The 25539-nt window shown below is 43.9% G+C and overlaps 1 protein-coding gene across 2 annotated transcripts in view; it reads left to right on the forward strand.

Moving 5' to 3' along the window:
- Positions 1-677: 677 nt before the first annotated feature.
- The window catches only part of ACO1 (aconitase 1), a 40875-nt gene continuing 16013 nt past the window's right edge, over positions 678-25539 (forward strand). Inside the window, exons 1-8 of one of the 2 annotated variants that reach the window (XM_052701440.1) lie at positions 678-804; positions 13108-13228; positions 15461-15629; positions 21281-21418; positions 23342-23411; positions 23517-23700; positions 24278-24417; positions 25334-25505. In XM_052701440.1, coding sequence (XP_052557400.1) covers positions 13132-13228; positions 15461-15629; positions 21281-21418; positions 23342-23411; positions 23517-23700; positions 24278-24417; positions 25334-25505 — 970 coding nt within the window. In that variant the 5' untranslated portion in view covers positions 678-804; positions 13108-13131. Of the gene's footprint in view, positions 805-10760; positions 10907-13107; positions 13229-15460; positions 15630-21280; positions 21419-23341; positions 23412-23516; positions 23701-24277; positions 24418-25333; positions 25506-25539 lie in introns of those variants that run through there. The other variant, XM_052701439.1, reaches the window with a different exon arrangement.

The following is a 25539-nucleotide window of genomic DNA, read 5'->3' on the forward strand; positions in this document are numbered from 1 at the left end:
AAGATACTGTTAGGAAATCGTGATAAAGCTCAGGGCGTTGAGGCCCTGGCGCAGCTGTGTTGCCCCATCCCTGAAGGTACTCAAGGCCAGAGTGGATGTGCAGCCAGAGGTGGTGGGGAGCAGCCCTACCCACCGCACGGGGTTGGAACTGGGTGGGCTTTAAGGACTCTTCAGACCCAAGCACTTCCGTGATTCTACACGTATCTATGGACCCAGAGCGTTGTTTCACCTTAACCTACACCAGGTGGATTTGTGAATCGAAGTCAGACACCCTCCTTGCTAGAAGGACACAACAGTGCAACCCCTACAGAACTTTATTTCCCTCTTTCCTCTTTATCTAATGCTTTCATTATAATTAGATGCACTTTAATACGCTTTATACAAGCCCCAAACGCACCCGTTGTATCACAGGCGCGCTGTACACTTAGAAGGGCCCCACATCGGACAGCTGAAGGACGCTGCACTCCTGCATCTCCTTCAGGGCTGCCGTCACCATCGCGGTCAGCTTGACAGACGCTGTCACTACCGACAGCCGGGACAGCGAGCTCCTCCCCTCGTGCCGAGGGCTGCGCTCTGTGTGGACGGCGATCCCGAGAGCGCAGCGCCGAGGGGCAGCGGGCGAAAAACGCCGAGCGACAGCAGAAAGCCAGACCCGCCTCACCGACCGGCCGCCCCGGCGAGGGCGGGGGGTAGGCGGGAAGCCTTTCAGGCTGCGGGCGGAGCCGGCCTGCCCCCGCCCCATCCCTCCCGAGGCCGTCGGCAGCGGCGGGGAAGCGGCGGCGCTGCGTTCCTGCGAGCTCCCCGGTGAGTGCGGCGCTCGGTGGGGCCGCCGTGCCCGCGCGTCGCCCTCCCGCTTAGCCGGGGGGGCGCCACGAGCCGCCCGCCCTTCCTCCGTGCGGCGCCGGGCTCTGCTGGTTGCGCTCGGTGGCGGCGCGGATCCGCCCTGGCGGCCGGCGGGCGCGGAGCGGCCATCCTGCGGCCCAGGCCGCGCTTAGGGCGGCAAGCCGCTGCGGCGCGGCCCTTAACGGCGGCGGGGTTCGGCCTCGTCTGCTGGCTGGGAGGAGAGAGGGGGCCGGGGGAAGGCTGCGCTCAGGCTGCCTACGGGCGGAGCTGCCCGCGCTCGGCAGCGGGAACGGGGCTGCGGGCGGATCCGCTCCGGCTTTTGGGTTCCGTGTGTCCGCGGTGCTGCTGCCATTGTTCAGACTGGCTCGTTACCGGTAGTAGAGGAAGACCACCCTAGGGACAAATATTAACACTGGGATGTTTATTTTGTAATGCTTGGCTTGAAAGCAATTGTGCTTGGTCAGAATGTCCTAATAGACTTCTGGGGATTGTTGGCTCTTCAAAGGGCAGAGGGAGAATTTAATGCACACACAGTAGGAAGTGCGGCTGACTCTTATGCCCTCTGGGTTTTTGATGTGTATGAGGAGTTACTCGAAAACTTGTCAGTATTTTATCCTGGGCTTTGTAAGACAGACAGGATTCCCGTTGTAGAGCTTTTCAGTGTGTGGAGGAGTTTGGACGCTCTCTTACAGAGAATGCAGAACTAAAGGCTTGAGGTCTTTCGAACTTCATTTCGAGTCATACGACGTTTTAATTGGACCCCTGCCTCCCTCTGGTTCCTTTGAATTGGGTGTCAGCCATGAATGATGCACCCCCACTTCCATATTTCCAATAAAGTGTTTCTGGTAATTATGCAAGAGCTTATGCAGTAATTGCAGAAAACCTGGAATGGAAGAAATATTATTGATATTTAAGTAGTAAATACAGTGGGAAATTTATTTTGCTAGTGTTCTTTAACATGTATTCTCACTGTGAGATTTTAATGTGTAATTAACTGGAAATTTTCTCCGTGACACAGTTATGATGTGTCAAATTCCTGAAAGGCTTAGAATTGAAGAGTGATCTGTTTCCCTCAGAGAAACAGTGAGAAGGTAAAGATGAGGCTTTTTCTCCAGGTTCCCCTGTTTGCGTGAATAGAAGATAAGAATTTTTCATGGTTATTGTCTTCAGTGTTGCCTGTGGAGCGGCTACTGCTGTAGGTAGGAACATTTCCTCCAGATATTTGGGACGCTGTCATAGGCATCAGGACATAGAATAATTTTAGGGCAAGGACTCCAGGAACTTGCAAAATACTCTCTACTTTTTTCTTTTTTTTTTTTCTTTTTTCTTTTTTCTTTCTGGTCTTTTTGTGGAAAACTCTGGAAAAGCTGATTAGAAATGTTTTGTTGAAACTTCAGTTGGTTCCTCAGGGATTGTGGCTAGTAAGCGCTTGTAATGGCTGGCTGGAATTGATGAAATGCTATCAGATACTCAGTTGCTCTGCTTGCAAACTGAAACCAGAGGGTTTAAAAGTTGGATTTGTCTGCATGAATGGTCAAATAGTTGTTGAAATTCTAAGTTGGAGATGTATTAATGAGAAATCTCTTGCTATACTTCCAGAGTGCAATTTGCCGTGACCTGAAAAATTAGGACTTCTTCCTGATGGTGCCAGATTTGTTTCACAACATTAATAATTCTTTCTTCAGTTCTTCATCCTTCCACCTACGCATTTGTGATTGTTCTGAAGCAGTGGCAGTTCACACAGAGGGACTCCAATGGGTGCGGGACCAGAACTTCACAGAACTCAAATGGTGGTTCTGTAATGAGGAGAGGGCTAATTGACAGTATCCCCAATTTGTTTTCGTTCCTCATGCTCTTCTGCTGCCGTCTTGCCAACCTTCACATGAGGCTTTCGAAACAAAACCAGTAGCAGAATGTTTTTTTAGTCCCCCATAAAGAAATGTCTTTTTTAATCCCCCATTCTGAAACTGAATTTCAGGCTAAACTTTTCCAGGTGCTTACTGAGATCTGTGTTTCCAGCTCTCTTGCAGTGCTCCCGTGTTCACTTATTGTTGGGAACATGCTTCTGCATGTGCCCCTGGATATATGTATATTTTTTGTCCTAACACTGAAAGCTAATTCTTTGTTAAAACTAGTCCATGCTGCATTTTTATTAATGAGTAGTCTAGGACTGCCAAGATGGGGTAAGTGAGTAGCAAGTCTGTACAGAAGTAGGAAAAAGGTTAAAGTTGTTCTTTAAGGGGAAAAAAAATATTGAAAGCTTCAATTTTCAGTGTACTATAACCTCAGGTAAGCTTTCCTTTATTCTTAAGTGTAATGTTGCTTGTTTTTCTGCAGGAAAAGAAAAGTCTGGTTTTAACTAGGGCACTCACTGATGTGTCTGCTGACACAGCATTCCCTTAACACTCTTGCCTGCTTAATTAGGATCTGGATTTTGTTAAGTACATGGTTAGATTGTGTTCCGGAGGCTGTTTGAAGATACTGGATAACGTGTACTTACCTGGATCATCAAAAACTGGTGAGATGTGTGCACGGGAAGTGTTTCAATGATCCCTCGAGCAAAAAGCGTGCTTTGTTAGGTGAGGGAGGAGAAGGTCGCTTTCCAGAGGGATGACTTGAGGGAGTTTACTGTCTTGAAACTGGACATATCTGAACTTCCAGCCTGCTTGGAGCTGGAGTTTCTGTAAAAGGGCGAAGGCTTGATTTCACAAACACGGTCTCTACACGGTACTACAGCACTGCTAACAAAGTGAAATCCTCAGAGTGTTTATGATAGCCAGTGAAATATATCATTTATACGAACACATGCTTCTCATTGTGCTCTGAAAACGTGTGCGCTTTCATGTTGCAGTCAAAGTTTTAGATATTAGGAGGAAGCAATAAAGTCAGCAGTTCAGGGTCTCACTTGCGTTCCAGGACAAAGTTCCTTTTGAGCTTTGAGTTGAAATGGGCTCCCTGGAATGTTGTGAAGAGTGTTTTAAATAAACTCCATTACAGATTGCTGTGTTTTCTTCCAATGCACAATAATGCCATGGTTTATACCAGTGGAATAGTTTGTCAGCTGTCAAAAAGTTAGTGGACTTCTCTTTAAGGATCTGTGTAGCTATGGGCTTCACTGTGCAATGGAGAAACATATTCTTTCTGAAGGCACTAATAGTACTCAAGTGTCACTGCTGGTAGTTCACAGCAGGGCAGCACTGCATGGTTCTTATACAGTGGCCTTATCTGTCACAGGTAGAGCAAGTATTAAACAGTAAGAGCTTTTTTAATCAGAACAAGAAACCTGTGTGTTTATTGCAGCTGTAGTTGCACTCATCTGTTCTGTGTGCATACAGAACTACAAATGTAATTATAATAGCTAGATACAGTACAAAACAAGACTCTGCTTGTTCTACTGGTGGTGTTGAACTTTATCCAAATGCTGGGCTATTTCTTTTTTTCTTTTCTTTTTTTTTTTTTTTTTTTTTTTTTGTTTTTGCTGTTCTATTTTTTTTTTTAGTAGTTGCCAGGATAACAAAAACATTTTTCTTAAGCAACTTGAATTTTTCAGCTGATTCTTTTCTATCACACAACTATCTGTGTTCCCCCTTCACTCCTCAAACTGACTTGAATTGTGAATGGATTTACTTACCAGAGTGTTACTACTGCAGATCCCTGACTCATGCTGAAGAAGCTGTCCTTCCATATCAAGCATGGAGACTTCTGCCAACATGCTTAAAACGTTCTTTCAAGCAGGATAGGTACATACAGAATGTATTGCAATTCCAACATGACTGAAGTTTCTTGCCTACTTGACCTGCTAAGGGATCACAGAACCACAAGGTGGTGTGGGATTAAGAGACTTTGAAGATCATCCAGTTCTAACACGGGCAAGAATACTTTCCTTGCTCTTCCACTTTCCAGATCTTGATTCATGGGTAAGAAATCCGTAACTTAGGTAAACTGAAAGTTGAGTTGTCAATGCCTTCAATTAGGGCCATTGGTGAGCAGAATGTGAAACCATACGTAGAGCTGTGTAAATTGCAGACGCTTACTTTCTGTTAAGGAGGAGAGCAGTAAACCTAGGTTTAAGAAGTGCTCTTCAGCCGTGTGTGATTCTTACTAATGTCACAAGTGGCATGCTCAGTATTGTCCTGATGGATTTACAACTCAGTAATCTGCTGTTCTGTAGCAGCTCCTCTCAGATTTTTACATCCACATATGCACACAAATGTCAACTAGTTGAGTAGGCAAAACTAAGGTAAATAACTTGTGCTGTTGGAGGGGGAACAGTCATCACAGTGTTGGTACAGATGTGATCAGGTTGAGCATGGGTGGTATGTGCTGCTGCAGCTGTGAGTGATCCGTATGTCTTCTGCCTTTTCCCCAGAGCAGTCCTGCCAACTAACCTCTCCTTTCCCCAGTTTTCAGTTGGAAGTTTCTTCATGGATTCCCATAATCCTTGCAGGTCTAAGTCTTCCACCATTACAATTGGTGGATTTAAAACCACTCTCGTGTTCTACAAGGTGCTCATTTTAAACTGCCCAATTGGTGATTCTATGCTAACTCATTCCTCCCACTGGTAACAGTTAATTTACAAGCTGCCGAGGGAAAATAACTTTTACTAATTGATGTCTACTTTAGTCAGTCAAACCATTAGGTGTTTAGTTTTATGAGTTGATGTTTAAAATCTTAGAATCCTGAGATAGCATAGCTCCAAAAGGAGCTTAGATCATGTAGTTCCACCGCCCTCCTTTCAGCAGGGTTGCCAACCACCAGATCAGGCTGCTCAGGGTCCCATCCAGCCTGGCTTTGAACATCTCCAGGTTTGGGACATCCACAGCTTCTGTGATCAACCTGTTCCGGACCTCACCACCCTCTGGATGAAGAATTTCCTCCTAATATCTAATCAGAATCTCCCCTCCTTCAGTTTAAAACTGTTCTACCTTGTCCAGTCACTGTCAGACCATGTAAAAATTTGTTTTCCCTCCAGGTTATAAGATGTACTGGAAGGCCACAGCAAGGTCTTGTCAAAGCCTTCTCCAGGCAGAAGAAACACAGCTCCCTCAACCTTTCTTAGATGACAGGTGCTCTATCCTTCCTGTTATGTTTGTGGCCCTCCTCTGGACCTATTCCAAGAGATCCATGCCTTTTCTTGTGTTGCGGGTCCTGGGTTTGGATACATTACTCCAGGTAATGCCTCACAAGGGCAGAGCAGAGACAGTCACCTCCCTTGCTCTTTTGGACACTCTTGTTTTGATGCAGCCCATGATACAGTGGGCCTTTTGGGCTACAAGTGTGAACTGTTGGCTCTTTTAAAGCTTTTCACAGAATCACAGAAACACCAAGGTTGGAAAAGACCTACAAGCTCATCCAGTCCGACCATAAAATTCTTCCATCAGAACCCCCAGGTCATTTTTCTCAGGGTTACTGTCTGTGAGTTCTTCTCCTGACTTTTGTACACATACTTGGGATTGCCCAGACCCAAATGCAACACCTCTCATGTTGCATTATTGGATCTCAGTAAGATCCTGTGGATCCAACATTGTCTAGATCCCTTTGGATGGCATTCTTTCCATCTGTTGTGTCGAATGCAGCACTCATCTTCATGTCATCAGAAAACTTGCTGAGGGTACACTTGATCCAACTGTCTGTACCATTGATTAAGAAGTTGAACTGGGACACCACTCGTCACCTGTATCTACCTGGACATAGAGCCATCGACCACAACCCTCTGGCAGCGAGTATCCAACCAATTCTTTACCCATTGAATAACAATCCAAGTCTCTAATTTAGAGATAAGAATGTGGTGTGGGATGGTATTGAAGGCTTTGCACAAGTCTGGACAGATGACATCAGTTGCTCTTCCTTTGTCCACTGATGCTGTGGCTCCATCATTGGAGGCCTCCAGGTAGATGAGACTCAATCTGACCTCGGTGAAGCCATGCTGGTTGTCTCAGATCACATCCCTGTGTTGCCTTATTGTAGTTTCCAGGAGAATGTTTTCCATGATTTTCCCAAGCACAGTGGTGAGGCTTACCAGCCTGTAGTTCCCCAGGCCTTCCTTTCTCTCTTAAAACTGCAAGGGACTTTTTCCTGTTTCCAATCACTGAGAACTTCACCTGGCATGCATGACTTTTTGAATTTGATGGAGAGTTGTTTGGCAATCACATTGGCTTGCTGGCCAAAGTTATTGGCCATACAGTCCAATAACTGAGATATCAAAGATGAAATAAAAGAGGCAGTGGTTTGTTGTGGCTTTACCCCAGCAGGCAGCCGAGCACCAGCAAGCAGTTCTCTCACTTCCTTGCACTGGGATGGGAGAGAAAATTGAGGGGACAATAACTCTTTGTCTGAGATAAAGGCAATTTGATAAAACAGAAAAGAAAGGGAAAGTAATAGTAATAATAGCTATATACGTATAGAAGAAGTAATGCACAATGCAAGTTCTCACCACCTACTGACCAATGCCTGCTCAGTCCTGCAAAATGGCTGCCTGTTCAGCCAATTCCCCACATTTTTTTATGGTTCATCGTGAATTCATATGGTGTGGAACGTTCCTTTAACCTCTTTGGATCAGCTGGACTGATTGTGTCTCCCAGCTCCTTATGCAGCCCCAGCTCCTCGCTGGCAAGGCAGCATGAGAAGCAGAAAAGGTTCATTCAGTGCGAGAACCGCTCAGCAACAACTAAAACACCAGTATGGTATCAGTGTTGTTTTTCTCCTAAATCCAAAGCGCAGCATCATACCAACCACTGTGAAGAAAAGTAACCCTAGTCCTGCTGAAACCAGGACAGTGTATTGCTGAGATGGTCATCCAGTGCTGTGGTCTACCACAGAGATCTGCATGTACGTCACAGCCCATTCTCCTGCTAGTCTGTTGTTGCAAGGACATGTCTGATCTATCATGGTGAATAGAGTTTACTGATCGACTCAATACAGATAGAAGGAGGGTGTTGTACACATATTTTGCTAGTGTGGATGCTTTGGTAGAGCATCACGATACAAAGTTTTGTTGCTGGAGAGATATGAACCCTCCTATATCATTTCCAATGGTTGTTTAAGGAGCAGCTGTTCTAGCTAAGAGTTCATTCTCTGCTTGGAAGGGCAAGTGTTACGTGCATGAAGAACAGCTTCCTTGTTTTATATTTGGAAAGTTATGGCCTAGTCCAAATAAATGTTCCCCTCTTGGTATTCGTGGTTTCCATGCCTATGCTTAGAATCTTTCTGCACTTTTGCTTCTGTGAGGGAGAGAGTTCTAGAGCTGGGATACAAGAAAGACTGAAAATACTTCTTGTGAGGAGCTGATGTGCAGTCTGTGTGAAAATTCAAAATACACTCCAATGGGATGTGAAGGTGAGTGACAGAGTGCTGAGCAACTGCATTGGCATAGCACTCTGAATGGGTAACTATTAATAGTGAAGGAGTTGAGATTTAAAGATGTTCAGCGTTAATATAAACAAGACCAGTGTTTGCCAATCTGTGTTGGTTGGCACAGGAAACAGTGAAGTAAAATTGTAGTTCATCTTGTTCACTTTATAGAAATCATACAACCTTTGAAAAGGCTAAAGTAATGAGGATTTGTGTCCTGGCAGATGATATTTGAAAGGGACTGTACAAAGGAAGGAATGTTGCTGCTTTAGTAGATTACGATTGAAGAAAGTTAAATTTACCATACTGCAAAAAAGCAGATTTGTACAGGTAATGCTTAAAAGCTAAACATCCTTATTCCAGATTCAACTTCAAGTATGTAGTCACAAAGGCATGGATTTTGTGAGACAGGAGGAAGCTTTTTGAAGACCTAGCAGTATTTACACAAGTCATTGGGTTTGTGGTGGTCCTCTCTATCATGATACTTTCTGTTAACTTCTGTCTTTTTTTCTCTACTCCAAAACTTCTCTTGCTAGTTTTCTCTTTTTCTCTGTGTTTGCCTGAAATTATTTTTGCTATAACTTTCATGGAAAATCTCCCCCCCAGTCTTAACATGCTCATGCTCTGAAATCTGTTTCTGTCAAGTCATCTGTTTTCTTTGCTTTCTGATCCACTGTACATTTATGTAGCCTTAAAGATGCTAAATCGAGTTTAAAATAGTTTTCTTTTGCTCTGCAAAGCAGGCTGAAGGGAAACTTAATTTGCTTCCCTTCTGACCCATTTTCTCAGATAGATCAATCTTGTGAAGCCACTGAAATCATATGAGAGCATCCAGAATTGTATAGAGGTGACTGAATGGGCGTCTAGAGTCGGGCTAGTCAGAGACCTGAGTGTAGGCAGCAGTGAATGCTGTCCTCCGGAGCCAGGAGGAGTGTGGCTTGTGTGGGTGACTTGTGGCTGTTAGCATGAGAAAGCTCTTCATTTGCACTTCTGCCTTCCCAAGGGTGTGCATGCAGATCCCCATTTCAGAGGTGACCTCTGTGCAAACAGTGTGGAGGCCATCAGGCAGCAGATCCAGCCCTTTCTTCAGTCTGCATGTTCAGCTGTTGCTGTGACCGTGCGTTGTGACCCCTGCATACTGAGCCAGTGTTTGGCAGGCAGACGCTGGCTAACCTCACTGCATATTTACATGAAATGAATAAATACTCTGTGTTGCAATCTCGAGTTAATCAGTATCCACTGCAGTGATTACTTCAGACAGTCTGGTGGCCTTCTGTGATGGAATGAGTGGACAAAGGACGTCATCTACTTGGACTTGCGCAAAGCCTTCAGTATGAGCACACACCACATTCTTATCCCTAAGTTGGAGGGATATGCATTTCATGGGTGAGCTGTTTGATGGAGCAGGAATTGGTTGGATAGTCGCAGGCAGATGACTGTGGTCAATGGCTGTATGTCCAGGTGGATGTTGGTGATGAGTGGAGTCCCTCAGCGTTCTGTCTTGGTCCCAGTGGTTTTCGATATCTTCACCAGAGACCTAGGTAATGTGATGGAGTACCACATCAGCAAGTTGCTTATGACAGAACCTATGAAGAAAGGTTGAGGGAGCTGGGCTTTTTCTTCCTGGAGAAGGCTTTGGAGAGACCTTGCTGTGGCCTTCCAGTGTTAAAGAGAGCTTGTAGGCAGGAATGAGAGTGATTCTTTTACTCGGTCTGAGAGTGATAGCACAACAGGGAACCATAAACTGAAAAAGGAGGTTTAGAATTAGATGTTAGGAGGAAACTCTTTGCTCAGAGGGTGGTGAGACCCTGGCACAGTTGCCCAGAGAAGCTGTGGTGCCCCGTCCCTGAAGGCATTCAAAACCAGGATGGATGGGCCCTGGGCAGCTTGATCCAGTGGGTGGCAGCCCTTCCCACAGGAGGTGTTGGAACTACTTGATCTTTAAGGTCCCTTCCAAGTCAAGCTGTTCTAGGATTCATTCTGTGATTGTATGATTTCTTTTTTAGTGGATTTAACCTATGGAGTATTGCTTCCTCACAACTTTTAGGCAGGTCAGCAACTCGAGTGCAGTGCTTTGGCCATTTTGTTTATAGTTTATTTGGAAATAATAGTAGACTGTTCGTGGATTTGTGCTGTGAAATTTGCAGCAATGTTGTTAAGAATTTGGTATTTATTCTCTGTACTTCAATTCTTGCTGGGGGCTCCGTGGAGCTTACGAGGTTGTAAGGTTTGTTTGTGTCACTTTGACCAGGTAAGATAAGAGAACATGCACACGAGCCTTGGCGACCTCACAGTTTGGCACCTTTGTTCAGCTAACTGATGATGGCAAAGAAATGGTAGCAAGTCAATAATGTGTGATTGAATTGCCTCTGAGGGTTGCCAAGACATTGGCTTAAATGAGAAATGTTCCTAGTTCAGTTTGTACTTAGATAAAAGTGTGTCAGCTGAGTATGGTGGAGTCATATGGTCATACTGAAGTAATGATCTTCTGCTTTATCTGTCAGGCTTTTCCATGAAATGAAATGAGTATTCTATAAAATAAAATTCTCCTCTTGGAAGGCAGAAAATAAAACTCATTAGGATCATAGCATGCAATCAGGGAAAGGAAGAAGTTCGTTTCAATCGTGCTCAGTCCAAGAAGCATTGAGGTTGCTTTAGAAGGGGAATACCTGTGTGAGTCATGGTTACCAAAGAAGAGGACAACCAAAATTTGGTGAGATTGTGTGAGGGAGTGGTATCTGCAAAGCTGGGAAAAGGAATCTCAGCAAATGACTTGTAGTTGGGAATGTGAGAGGTGAGATGTCAGTAGCAGCTGGAATTTTAGGGCAATACAGTGCAGAAAGTAAGTGGTCTTTGGCCTTATGCAAGGACACAAAAAAAAATGTGGCAAAGAAATCAAGGTAAATTGTCAGTGAATGCTACAGAGTAAGCTTTTTTTTTCTTTTTTTTTTTTTTTTTCCCTGAAAGAGGGAAGCTTCTGTGAATTTCCAAGCACAGATTTGTAGTCTTTAGTAAGCAGTGCCTCATTTTAACTTCAGTTGTTTTGATGGTCGCAATCTGTTAATTTTCTTACCTTTCTAATTTGCTTGGACATTGTTTAGAAGTTTCCCTTGTTTTGTGTGGCAGAATGCAGGGCGTTTTCCTTTCTTATATTTCTTATCTCAATACTTTATTCCTCAGACCTTCAGTTTTCCCTCTCTCTCCATCTGTGTCACCCCTAACTGTTGTTAACTTGAAAATCTGTGAGATGTGATTTGTGCTGGAGTGCTTTAAGAATCCTACACAAGAGATGGAACACCTCTTGCAAGGACAGGCTGAGAGCCTGGAGGAGACAGGGATCTGGGGGGAGACTGAGTGACCGCTCAGTATCTGTGGAGGGGCTGCAAGAAGGGAGGGGGCAGACTCTTCAGCACGGTCTGCTGTGGCAGGACAAGGGGAAATTATTTCAAACTAAAGGAGGGGAGATTGACATTGGATATAAGGAAAAAGTTTGTTATGATAAGAGTGGTGAAGCACTGGAACTGGTTGCCCGGAGATCTAATGACTGCTCCATCCCTGGAGGCACTCAGGGTCAGGCTGGACCAGGCGCTGATGGAACTGTAGGTGTCCATGCTCATCCAGAGGAGTTGGACTAGATGGCCTTTAAAGGACTCTTTCAACTCAAATGATTCCATAATTCTCCGTGTATTTGTATTTCCTGAAGAGTCAATGAGGTCCGATGGGTGAAATAAACTAATTCAGCCTTTGGCCTGACGTTAACACAAATCAGTAACACGACACATTACTACTGACAAGTCTTGGTCTTCGTGCAGTCATTCGCACCATCCTGTCAAGGAAGCTTGTCAAGGTGGTGCATTTCATACTGTTTTTTTGTTCTTGCTTGTTTGAAAAACTGAGACACAAGGAGATAATGTTACTTGAAAGAAGACAGGAACAGTGATGCGTGAAAACTGAGTTTTATCTCTCTCTTTTTTTTTTTTGTTTTTTGTTAAAGAAAAAGATAATCATGTTGCCTGGCAAAGGGTGAAAACAGTATTCTTTTTCTCAAATTGTTGGCTTGTTCCCAGGCATATGTCAGCCTGAAGTGTTCCCAAAAGTGCTTTGGATAGAATTCAGGTGTTAGTGTCCTACAAACTGTTTCAGCAGGCAGTTCACATGCAGCTAAACTTTTCTGAAGATGGAGAGATGTTTCCAGTATGAATTCAGGCCATTTTGTGCCTTGATGTTGGAGATACTCGCGGACACTTTAACTTGTGTAAGTGAGTGTTAAAAGTCCTATATCCTAGTGGAATATTCTGCCCATTGAACTGCGAGAATAGCCACAAAAACCATCTGAAGATGTTTATAGTAGAGTCAGCCTTAATTTTCTTTTTGTGGGGACTGAGATATTGCTGATGGCAAGACGACTCCTTGATTCTCAAATATTTGGATAGGGTTTATAATCTTACTGTGTCACTCTTTCTAGCTTGAATAAAATCGTCATGTTTGTGTTTGGTTGAATTATGTTAATTTATAATTTTGAATGCGAATGACTTTCTGTTTAGCTTTCAACAAGATTGCATTGTTGTAGTTACTGCATCACAGGGGCTCAGGGGGCTGTCCAGAAATAGCCCAAAGAAGACAGTAGTGCAAGCAATGTCAGTGCAGACATTAAACTTGTTTTGTAAGTCATGTGATGCCTCTTAAATTTTTACAATGCTCTTATCTTCCTGCACAGCTTTTATCTCTGAGGACATGTTACAAGCGGATTGCAGGGAAAGGGCACTACTAATACAGGCTTTGCTGTGCCTTTTTGTCTTGCATGGGCTTTGCACATATATGGAACAGACTTTTTGTGGGGTTATGGAGTGTGTCTTTTGCACGTGGGACACATGCTGTGAAGATAGTGCTAATTCTTTTTCTTTTGTATTTTAGGGACACGAGGTGTCTTTAATAACCATGAGCAACCCTTTTGTACGGATTGTGGAGCCACTAGATGCTACACAGCCTCAGAAGAAGTTCTTTAATCTGAGCAAATTGGAAGACGTGAGATATGGTACGTTGACAACATAGGGGAAGCATTTGATTAGCTTTGATGGACAGTACCAGAGGCACTGCAACATGGGGTGATAATGAATCTGTGACTGTACAGTCGTGGAGAGGATTATGAGTTCAGAAGATATTTCTTGAAAACAGAAAAGCAGAGTTTATTTCTGGAAACTTAGAATTATAGAAGTACCAACAGTTTGATAGTGTTATTTTTCTCATCATGCTGTGCATGCAAACTGCATGTTGCAGTTGTGTTTTTCCAAAATGAATAAGGAGAGCTAGCCAGATCCAAGTTTTTACTCCACAGCTGTGAAAGACTGGAAATGACCTGACTGATATAGATAAGTCATAAAGAAAAATTGTTCAAATATAAGAGGAACAATGAATGGAGGTGAGAAATGTTTCCGAAGATGCTTTTTCTCACTGACAATTCCTGAATATTCTTAGGCAACTTCTGTTTGTCAGTGTTAAAAACCTTACAACCCATGCCACTGACCTAGAGAGGCAGTATCTATAGCTTATAGCTGCCCATGTGGAGTTCCTCTTCCTTCAAAGAGAAAACAAGTGATTAGGAAGAATTCAGGAAACAAGCTTGGAAGAGAAGGAACATTTTGTTTGAATGTTAAATGCATTTCAAGCTCAGATACTGTGTAAATGAGGAATGAACTAACTGTGGACCTGGTCTTGGAAAGCAGAGATGAGTCTTAAGAGACAGGCAGATGCATGTATGCTATTAGCAGTTGTCTTATTTCAAAATCCCAAGAGGAATAAGCTGCATGTTCTGTAAAGAAAAAAAAAAAAAGGTGAAATTCTCACAGTCCAGCAGAGAGATGGAGTAATGCACCAAGTGGACTGTGGCGGTGGTGGTGAATTACCAACCAACAAAAAAACCACAAGTGCAAGTGATTCTAAGTGATTAAATGACTTCTGTGTCTCTAGGACCCTGGATAGAACATTACAACAGACTTCTCAGGTTTTGTTTTTTTTTTAATTGAAATATTTAAAGAGAGGATCTCAAACATCCATTATTGCAGATAAGCTTTTATCTTTTCTTCATACCCATTACTTATGGTAGGGCTGTCAAGGCTATTCTAATCTTTGGTAACATCTCACATGCATGAGGATTAAGCCAAAGGTAATGCTTCCTACATTGCTGACTCATTATATCAGGGAAAGATGCTGGTAATATGGCAGTAGAGGTTGAATCTTCCCACCAGTTTTCTCTTACATTTTGTTGTCATGCAATGAATGGCAGCAGAGGGGTGTTCTGACAGAAGGGTGTCTGGCATGGAAGTGCAGATGAAGCAGAGGTGTGTCATTGAATTCCTCCCTGTGGAAAACACTGCATCCATTGACTGACATTCCTTGATGCTCTTTGAATGGTTATGGACACCAAATGGTGGACATGAGCACTGCGAGGTGGTGAGTGATGTGTTTCAGCAGTTGCAGCAGTGAAAGACAAGCTATGTTCTGAATGGCCTTGCACGGCTGTCACACCGTGAAATGAAGAGCATCTCGATCAGGTCATCCATGTGAACTGGGGGGATTGCAACCAGGGAGCTGTGTACAGAGCTGAATATCTTCACTGATACATCGGAGATAATGGTGGCAGTGTTGGAATATCACAGGTTTGTGACAGGCAGGTCCCAGGATTACTCAGACAGGAATGGAGAGAACACTGTAAGCAGATCTGTCAGGACCTATTTAACCAGTATGAAGATGAAAGTAACTGTGTCCTGGTTAATAAGCCATAGTCAAAATGGCAGTCCATAGAGGGGTGGCGTGAATGGCCTCTAGAAGAAAAAGTTCAAGATGCAGCCCTCAGCAGGTAAAGTGATGTGTGCTGGCGTTTGGAAAAGGAAAGGTTCCAGGATTTCCTGGAACTTGGACATATCATCAACTCTGTCCATGTTGTGGTGCTGAATAAGCTGAAGGCTCAAGTTTCTACAGTCAGGACAGAGAGAAGACAGCTTTCTCCTGCAATGGTGTTATTGTTCTCTTTGTATCTGTTGTAGTTTCTGTGGAAATAATTAGGAGGCATTACTTTTGGAGTGGCCTACTTATTTCTGTCTTGAAGTAAAAGTTTAGCAGATGCACAAATTCTGCAGTTCACTTTCATTCTCCATCTCTTGAGGACAAGAAAGCGGTTAAATCATCTAAACTGTTTTCAGTCATTCAAGGTAGAAAATTGTATTTTTCCATTGTGTTTATAACCTCTTATTACCTCCTGCCCATGCAGCACGCCTTCCATTTTCTATTCGAGTCCTCTTGGAAGCAGCAATCCGAAACTGTGATGAGTTCCTAGTGAAGAAGCAAGATGTTGAGAATATTCTCAACTGGAAAGTGGTGCAACACAAGAATGTTGAAGTGCCATTTAAGCCTGCTCGAGTTATTCTGCAAGATTTCACGTGAGTCTAATGCTCTCCACAGCTAGCAAGAGTGGTTTTTGAATCTGCAGGAGTACTACTCAGCTTGGGATGGAGGGGATGAGCTGAGAGAAGCAATTGCAGTGAAATGCTGGGAGTGACTGTGTTCAGCTTTCCTGGATATTAGAATGCAGACAGCTCTTGGGGAGGCAAATGCTGGTAATAAAAGCATAGGTGAAGTACCTCTGAGATGCAGAAATAAATATCTTCATGAAGTTCCCCAAAAAAGGAGAGAAAGTAAGATGGATGTGTTTGCGTGCAAATGGAGAAATTTGAAATAGGAGATTTTGCTGGTTTCTTTTTTTTTTTCCCTTGTTTTTGGAGAGGCTCTAGCTTTTAATATTGTACACTTCTCAGTCCTCATTTATTAGCCCCACCATTGCTTTCTGTTCTAAAGAACTATTATTCCAAGTGTATATTTTTAAAGACTTCTGAAAAAATGAATGTCTACTTTTCCCCAAAAATGTCAGTTGAGATTCCTACCTGATGGACTCTGAGACTGGGCCCATTTATTGCAGTGGTGGTAATACCCATATGTTAGTAAGTCCCTGTTAGATGTGCAAAGCAAATTTTCAGGTGAAACAGTAACTCCTAACTGTTTTTAATAGGGCTTTTGACATGAAAGCCCACGTTACTTTGAACTTTTATCCTGTACCTTTGTACAGAGCAGGGATCTCAGTTCTTCTGTGGTAAGCCCTATGCTGCTAAGCTGTCACTTTATTTTATTCTTCAGGAGTGTAATGTGTCTTGCCTGTTGTACCTCCTGGTTTGCATTTCCCCATATGGTGGCCACTGGATGGGGGCCCAATACAGCTCAACTTTTGAAGATGTCTGGAAAACTAACAGAGCTTCAATTGAAAAAAAAAAAAAAAGAATTGTTTTCCTAGATACTCATTTTTGTCTGTTGGCTGTTGCAAACCTTAAAAAAAGAGTATGGAGGCAACCAGTTTATAAGCAAGCTTTGTTCCCTTTGTTACTGCTTTTCTTACTCCTTTCTTTCTAGCTGAGTTGTAAAAGTTTTACTTGAAGTCTGCAGAGCAGCTGTATTCAAAAACATGTTCCTGAGTGGGAGCTTTTAGAAAATGGAGCTTTTGGTAGCCTTACAGAAGCCACATAACAATTACATCCATAAATCGTGGATTAGGATTATTGAATTTACTAGATTCCACTGTTCTGCAGGTATGCTGAGTTCCTCTGAGTATATAGATGAGTATTATCTCTGCTTCTTTTCAGTTGCATGAGGTTTGTAAATTGGTAAATGAATCTTCCTCTCGCCTTCTTCCATCCCTTCCCTCCCTCAGATCCATCCATAATGCGGCAGCAGCTTCTTTCCACAATGTATGCATATTCTGGGGGAAAAACAAAACCAACAACCTGCTTCAAGCTACTGAACATCAACAGCTGGTAGTGCTGAATGCTAGATAATGTGGAGCCTTTTTTGCATGGAGAAAAGAAGGCTCGGGGCAGGGAGTGGGGAGTGGCAGCTCTTACCAGTTTGTAAAAGTACTTGCATGGAGGGTGGAAAGAGAATGAAGTGAGGCTCCTTCAGTGGTGCCACTGACAGACAGACAAAAAGCAATGGGTTCAAACTGAAAAACAGGAGGTCCCCTCTGAATGTGAGGAAATGCTTTCTTACTTTCTTGAGGGAGGAGAAGCATTGGCACAGATTGCCAGGAGACAATGCAGAGATTCTGTCCTTGGAGATATGCCTAAGCATGGGCAATCTGCTGTAGATGGCCCTGCTTGGGAAGGGTGGCTGCACCAGAGGACCCCCAGATGTTTCTGACACCTCAACCATGATTCTTCCTGCAGTGCTTCTGCTATATTTTAAAATTTTAATAGCATTCTTATAATCAGGAGTTCATAACAAATTCTTGCTACCACATGCTACTCTTGCAGAAGCTCGTTCTTTGTGAGATACTGAATGGTGTTAAATCATTACAGACACATCACGGACAACGTTTTTGTCTCAGCAAGTAGCACGGTAGGATATGTTGATATGCAAGAGGGTTTCCCAAATGAAATCCACTTCTGAAAATAGAGGTGTTCTGTAGTCAGGTCCTTTGTTCTTTAGGAAGTCTTGAATACCTTGCTCTACCAGTAAAACTAGCGGAGGCATGGAAGGCATTTTTCACAGAATCACAGAATGACGGAACTGTAGGGGTTGGAAGGGACCTCCAGAAATCATCGAGTCCAACCCCCTGCCAAAGCAGGTTCCCTACAGCAGGTCGCACAGGTCGGCATCCAGGCAGGTCTTGAACATCTCCAGAGCAGGAGACTCCCCCCCCTCCCTGCAGCCTGTTCCAGTGCTCCGTCACCTCACTGCACAGAAGTTCCTTCACACATTGGTGCAGAACTTCCTATGCTGCAGTTTCTGGCCGTTTCCCCTTGTCCTGTCTCCACTCACCACTGAAAAGAGTCCGGCCTCGCCATTCTGCCCCCACACCTCAGATACTGACAGACCTGGATCAGGTCCCCTCTCAGCCTTCTTTTCTCCAGGCTGAACAGACCCAGTTCACTCAGCCTTTCCTCATAGCAGAGATGCTCCAGGCCCCTCACCATCTTGGTGGCCCTCCGCTGGACTCTTCCCAAGAGATCCCTGTCTGTTTTGTACTGGGAGCCCAGAACTGGACGCAGTGCTCCAGATGAGGCCTCACCAGGGCAGAGCAGAGGGGGAGGATCACCTCCCTCGACCTGCTGGCCACGCTCTTTCAATGCACCCCAGGATGCCATTGGCCCTCTTGGCCACAAGGGCACACTGCTGGCTCATGGCCGACCTGTCATCCACCAGGACACCCAGGTCCCTCTCTGCAGAGCTCCTCTCCAGCAGCTCATCCCCCAACCTGTACTGGTGCATGCAATTATTCCTCCCCAGATGCAAGACTCCACACTTGCTTCTGTTAAACCTCATCTGGTTTTCTTCTGCCCAGCTCTCCAGCCTGTCCAGCTCTCGCTGAATGGCAGCACAGCCTTCAGGCTGTCAGCCAATCCTCCCAACTTCATATCATCACAAACTTGCTGAGGGTGGCCACCATCCCCTCATCAAGGTCACTGATGAAGATGTTGAACAAGGCCGGACCCAGCACCGACCCCTGAGGAACACCGCTGCTCACAGGCCTCCAACCGGACTCTGCACCACCAACAACAACCCTCTGTGCTCTGCCAGTCAGCCAGTTCTCAACCCACCTCACTGTCCACTCATCCATCCCACACTTCCTCAGCTTTGTTATAAGGATGTCGTGGGGGACAGTATCAAATGCCTTGCTGAAATCAAGGTAGACTACATGCACTGTTCTCCCCCCATCCACCCAGCCAGTGACAACATCATAGAAGGCCACCAGGTTGGTCAAGCACGACCTCCCCCTGGTGAACCCGTGCTGACTGCTCCTGATCACCTCCTTTTCTTCCAGCTGCCTGGAGATGACATCCAGCACAGCTGTTCCATCACCTTTCCAGGGACAGAGGTGAGGCTGACTGGCCTATAGTTGCCCGGATCTTCCTTCTTGCCCTTTTTGCAGACCACAGTGACACTGGCTCTCCTCCAGTCTTCAGGCACCTCCCCCGTCCTCCAGGACCTCTCAAAGATGACAGAAAGCGGCTCAGCAATCACCTCTGCCAGCTCCCTCAGCTCCCATGGATGCACCCCATCGGGTCCCATGGATTGATGAACATTGGTGTTGCCTAGGCGCTCCCGAACCACCTCTTCCCTGACAGAAGGGAGGTCTTCCATTCCCCAGATCCTCTCACTCACCTCCAGGGTCTCGGATTCCCGAGGGGGAGCTTTTTCACTGAAGACAGAAGCAAAGAAGGCATTCAGTATCTCCACCTTCTCAGCATCCCCCGTTACCAGCACACCCCCGTCACTTAGCAGGGGAGCCACATTCTCCCTACTCTTCCTTTTACTGTTAATGTACTTAAACAAGCCTTTCTTATTATCCTTTGTCCCCTTTGCCAGATTTAATTCTAGGCAGGCTTTAGCCTTCCTTGTCGCATCCCTGCAGGCCCTGACAACATTCCTGTATTCTTCCCAAGTAGTCAGACCCTTTTTCCACATTTCATGGGCCTTCTTCTTTCCTTTGAGTTTGCGCACGAGCTCCTTGCTCATCCACACAGCTCTCCTGCCACCCTTCCCCGATTTCTTCCTCACAGGGACGCACCGATCCTGAGTTTGGACGAAGAGCTGCTTAAATGCCAACCAGTTCTCACAGGCCCCCTTGCCTTTGAACACCCTAGCCCATGAGACAGCTCCAAGTAGGCCCCGGAAGAGATCGAAGTTGGCTCTCCTAAAGTCCAGGATAGCAATCCTACTTTTTGCTTTACTTCTTCCACTCAGGATCTTGAACTTCACCATCTCGTGGTCACTACAACCCAAGCTGCACCCGACCTTTACTTCCCTGACAAGCCCTTCTCTATTAGTGAGAATAAGGTCCAGCAGCACCCCTCTCCTCGTCGATTCCTCAACCACCTGCATCAGGAAGTTGTCTTCAACACATTGCAGGAACCGTCTGGACTGCGCGTGCCTGGCCACATTGCTTTTCCAGCAAATATCTGCATAATTGAAGTCCCCCAGGGACTTCAGTTGTCCAATCAGGAAGAAGATTCTCATGCATTTTACAAACCTTGGAAGAGATGGCCTTTGCCCTGAAATCAGCTGATAAACATAACAGAGAATGGAAAGAAGGACACAGTTGTTTTTTTGCTCTGCCTGCCCCAAATTTTTTGTTTTGTTTTTGTTTTTCTTTAAAGCGTACTGGGAAGGAGAGCAGAACAGAGCAAAAGAAGAGAAACAAATTCAAGGATCCAAAGGAATGCTGAATTGAACTGTTTTTTCTAGAGTCCCAGCCATATTAATCTCTCTGATGAACTTTGATGAATTTTGGTTTTAGTTTTTCATTGTTACAGCACTCAGAATGCAGATACAGTTCAGTCTCTCCTGTTCTTCTGAATTCATCTGCCTAAGAATAGAATCATAGAATCACCAAGGTTGGAAAAGACCTCAAGCTTATCCAGTCCAACCGTTCACCTATTCCCAATAGCTCCCACTAAACCATGTCCCTCAACACAACATCCAGCCTTTCTTGAACACCCCCAGGCTTAGTGACTCCACCACCTCCCTGGGCATCCATTCCAGTGCCTGACCACCCTTTCTGAAAAGTAATACTTCCTCATGTCCAGCCTGAATCTCCCCTGCCGTAGCTTGAAGCCATTCCCTCTGGTCCTATCACTGATGACACGAGAGAAGAGGCCGACCCCCAGCTCACTACAACCTCCCTTCAGGAAGTTATAGAGAGCAATGAGGTCTCCCCTGAGCCTCCTCTTCTCCAGGCTGAACATTCCCAGCTCCTTCAGCCTCTCCTCATATGGCTTGTGCTCCAGACCCCTCACCAGCTTTGTTGCCCTCCTTTGAACACATTCCAGGGCCTCAGTGTCTTTCTTGCAGTGAGGAGCCCAAAACTGGACACAGTACAGAGAAACTGTCTCTGAAGCAGAGTAATGATCCCAAGACTTAGGGTGAGACCATAGTTTGCTTCCTGAGTGGCTTCAGGTATCTCTTCTGAGTTTCAGGACTTTGGCTGAATTTGTTTTGCCTTTTTTTTTCTCCTTTCACATTGCCTAATTATCTTCTATTGTAGTGGGGTACCTGCTGTTGTTGACTTTGCTGCAATGCGTGATGCTGTGAAGAAACTTGGTGGGGACCCTGAAAAAATCAATCCTATCTGTCCTGCTGATCTAGTGATAGATCACTCCATCCAGGTTGATTTTAACAGGCGGTAAGAATCTCAAAACATCTCTTACTTCTTGATGTTAGGAAGCTGGTAATGCAATTGGTGATATTCTAAGCATTTGAACGTTGTAGAACTTGAGAAATGATGAAGTCAAAGTGTTGCAACAGGTGCTGTGAACAAAATAGAAATGTTATTCTTTGTGATGCCTTTCTCAGCCACACAAGCCTGGACTGAATGTCAGTAGAAACAGGCTCAGTCCAGACCTCTGGTGATCACAGTTTTCCATAATAATACTGCATTATTATTAGTTGTTCAGAAATAGCTTTTTTCCACTTGCACTTTTTGACCTTTGGGGCTTCGTGGAAAGGAGAGGCAAGATTGTCTCCTTTCTTCCTTATTTGTGTAACAGCAGACCTGAGCTGCCCTGACCAGCTGTTTGCTGGTTCTCTGCCTCCACAGGGAAGAGCACAAGATATTGATTAATGTGTCTGGTAAAAGTATAGGAAGGAAACATAATGCAGGCTGATCCTGAATGTGCTGCAGGCAGACAAATGCTCATAGACTCACAGTTAAATCTAAGACCTTTACAGAGGGTTCCTTTTACCTTGATATGTAAACACAAGTCTACCAAAATACTCTTTGGAGCAGATCTTGCCAGTGCGTGTTTCTTTGTGGTTTCCTTCTGTGCACCAAACTTCTGAAGTTTGTTGGTCTGCAATTGCCTTGCCTGCAGAAATGCTCTGTATTCATTGCCCTCTGTAAGAGATAGTTTTGAAGCAGGCCTCTTAAATTACAGAAAAAAAAAAAGAATAAAAAGCAGAAATAAAAGATCACAAAGAACTTTTTTAGCAGCGCCAGTATTTCAGGGGCTCTGCTAAGTAAAAATAATGAACTTCTGAGCAGAGATGTAACATAGAACTTATTTCAGAGCGGAATGTTGATGGAAAGTTTTAAATGTAACCATTTTCTTCCTTCCTTTTTTTTTTTTTTTTAAATATTTTTGGCTAAAGGCTTATAGAGGCACAAGCTCACTGCTTCAGTTTCATAACTGATGGGAGAAAAAAGGCAAAATATTTTGACATACACTCCTGTCAAAAATAAGCTGCCTTTAAATTTTTGTAGAGGTTATTGTGAATCTTAACACTGAAGAATTTAGAAACAGTCACAAAATTAAAAATGAGAGTTACCAGTGAGTTAGAGGGTGTTTTAGCAGCGGTTAAATAAACTAGAAGCCTAACATTTTAAAACTTGTAAATGACATCTGCATCAGTTTTATGAGATCTTTGGAAAATAGTACAATTTTTTTTTCCCCCCACTTTCCCACTGTTTTGATCACTTTTCCTGTCTACTTTAATAACTTTCATTTTATCAGTCCTATTCAGGACTTTACTTAGATAATTTTTGGCTGATAGTTACTTTTTCTCCCAGCCTTGTTCTGATTCTACTAGGACCTTGTAGGTGTGGAGAGAGTATTGGCCAGTTCTGGGCTTTAGTTCTTTCAAACTCTTCAGCCCTAGGTTAGGGAGCTGGTATAAGTGGAAAGTTTGTTAACCCTTTCTGTCTTAAAGCACGGGGGTAGCTACTGCTTAATTTAAACTGCAGGGTAGTTGTGTTCCAGTTCGCCTTTCTGCTTTTCTGATTTCCTTGTATTTAACAAGGCTTTGAAAACTTCACATTGCTCTGATGCAGATGTAGTCTACCTTTTCCCAAAATACAAGATTCAAGCCAACCATGTGTATGATATGCAGACCAGTGCTCAGATTTAAACTAAACTTCTTAAATAAGCAATATTGCTTACCTTACAAGCAATTTTGATTACCTTCGTTTTGCTGCTGTGATGACATTAAAAGCTGAGATTGATCAGCATTAGAATTAACTAATAACTCTTCTTTCACCATTTTGGCGTATTTGACCACACATATCAGGTGGATCCTTTTGATTGTGACAGATGATTATTTTCACTTGCAGATCAGACAGCTTGCAAAAGAATCAGGATTTGGAATTTGAAAGGAACAAAGAAAGGTTTGAGTTCTTAAAGGTACTGAAGTAGTTAATCTTATTTGCATGACCAAAGATGGAACAGACATAAATTCTTCCAGTGCTCACGTGTGTTAAAAACTTTTGACTCTACTTTTTGTTTCAGTGGGGCTCTCAGGCTTTTAAAAACATGAGGATTATTCCACCAGGCTCCGGGATCATCCACCAAGTGAACCTGGAATACTTAGCAAGAGTGGTGATGGATCAGGATGGCTACTACTATCCCGACAGCGTGGTGGGCACTGACTCACACACCACCATGGTTGATGGCTTGGGAGTACTTGGCTGGGGTATGTGCAATAGCTCATAGTGAATAGTCTGTTGGCAGAATAGTCTGTATGCTTCAAAATTATGGAGTCATAGAATAGTTTGGGTTAGGAATGGATCTTAAGGATAAGCTAGTTCCTACCCAATTCCGTGGGCAGGGAACAACCTACATCTTTGAGTAGAGTAAACTTTCCTTCCTGTAAAATGACTTGTCTGCTTTTGATTGATAACCAGTAGTTACTGTGCATTTCACAAACAGCACACCAATGTTCTTTGCCCTGTGAGGGGTTTTGTTCTTTGCTTATTCATGGCGTGTTGAAGTCTTTAAATGAAACTTTCGCTTGCTCACTGTGAAATCCAAGTTCTGAGTGAGTTATTTATCTAATATCCCATCTGATGGCTGAGGATCAAGGCTAGAAATATGGAACTAAAGCTTAACCTTGCAAAAAAAAAGACAAACATCTGTTCACAGAGGTCTCAGCCGTGTTTTACTGTGTGCCTTCTCTCAACTTAAGTCAACATAAAATACTTACCTCGTAGGTTTATTTGACTCTTGTGTGTCTTTCGGATAGTCTGATGGTTTAGTTCTGTTGCTTCCAGGTGTTGGTGGCATTGAAGCAGAAGCAGTGATGTTGGGCCAGCCGATCAGCATGGTGCTTCCAGAAGTGGTTGGCTATAAGCTGCTAGGAAACCCTCATCCCCTGGTAACATCCACTGACATAGTGCTCACCATTACCAAGGTAATGGACATGCCTTTTTTTTTTTGGTCATTACTGCTGAAAATGTGCTGTGTACTTAGGATCCCTGTGTAAACTTCCATGTAGTTGTTTTGATGCTTCAGTCTTACTGCTCTGTGGATTGGAATCAACTACCCAAATTTGTTATGCAAATCTGTTTCCCAAAATGTAGATAAAATAGAGCAGAGTGCTGGTGCCTAAAGGCCTGTTTAATTCCTCACATGTAGGCCCATTTTGGAGCAGCACTGTACAAAGTTCTCAATTCTTTATCATCTCAAAATAAACAGAATGGCTCTCTTTTGAAGGCCACGCTTAGAATGAGGCAATGTAGAAGGTGAAAACAGTAAGTTCTACAGTCTGAGGTCTTTGATTTATGGGCATTTTGCTCACATGCTCATAATATGTTTATTCACTCTGTGGCTTGTGACTGAATTGAGAGTATTAACTGAGTCAGCGGTAATGCTGAGTTGAAGCTCAGCAGTCTGGTAGATACGTTCATCATGGGTTGCTGGCTCTAGAGAGAACCTCCAGCTGGGGAAAGTTAATTTATTTTTTTTAAGTCCATCCAAATGTTGTGTTTTCAAACATTTGCAGTTTGATTCTTGTGGGGATAGCTATTCTTGTTCCCCTGCCTGCAAGAGTTCACTGGCAAAAGAGTGCGCGCTGTTTTCTCCTTAGAGAGAGAAGTTAGGATAAATGCAGTTATTTGAACATAGACACTAATTTAAGTGAGAGGCAGAGTATTTCAGAAGGAACACCACATGCCTGTGTTTTATCTTCTTGGGAATTTGCAGCTCTCTGCCTTTTTTTTCCTAATGTAGTTTACTGTATATAGTTTCCTGCTTTAAAATGTGTGTAGAATTTTTACTCAAGTCTCCTGATACCTATTGATGATGTAGTCACTGTATTTTTATAACAGCACCTTCGCCAAGTTGGAGTTGTGGGTAAATTTGTGGAGTTTTTTGGTCCTGGTGTAGCCCAGCTGTCAATTGCTGACCGAGCCACCATTGCCAATATGTGTCCAGAGTACGGAGCAACAGCTGCCTATTTCCCAGTGGATGATATCAGCATTGGATACCTGGTGCAAACAGGTTAGCTACAGGAAGAGACATGGATCAAAGGCCA

The sequence above is a fragment of the Tympanuchus pallidicinctus genome, unplaced genomic scaffold, assembly GCF_026119805.1.
Source record: "Tympanuchus pallidicinctus isolate F22 unplaced genomic scaffold, pur_lepc_1.0 scaffold4, whole genome shotgun sequence".
Taxonomy (NCBI): Eukaryota; Metazoa; Chordata; class Aves; order Galliformes; family Phasianidae; genus Tympanuchus; species Tympanuchus pallidicinctus.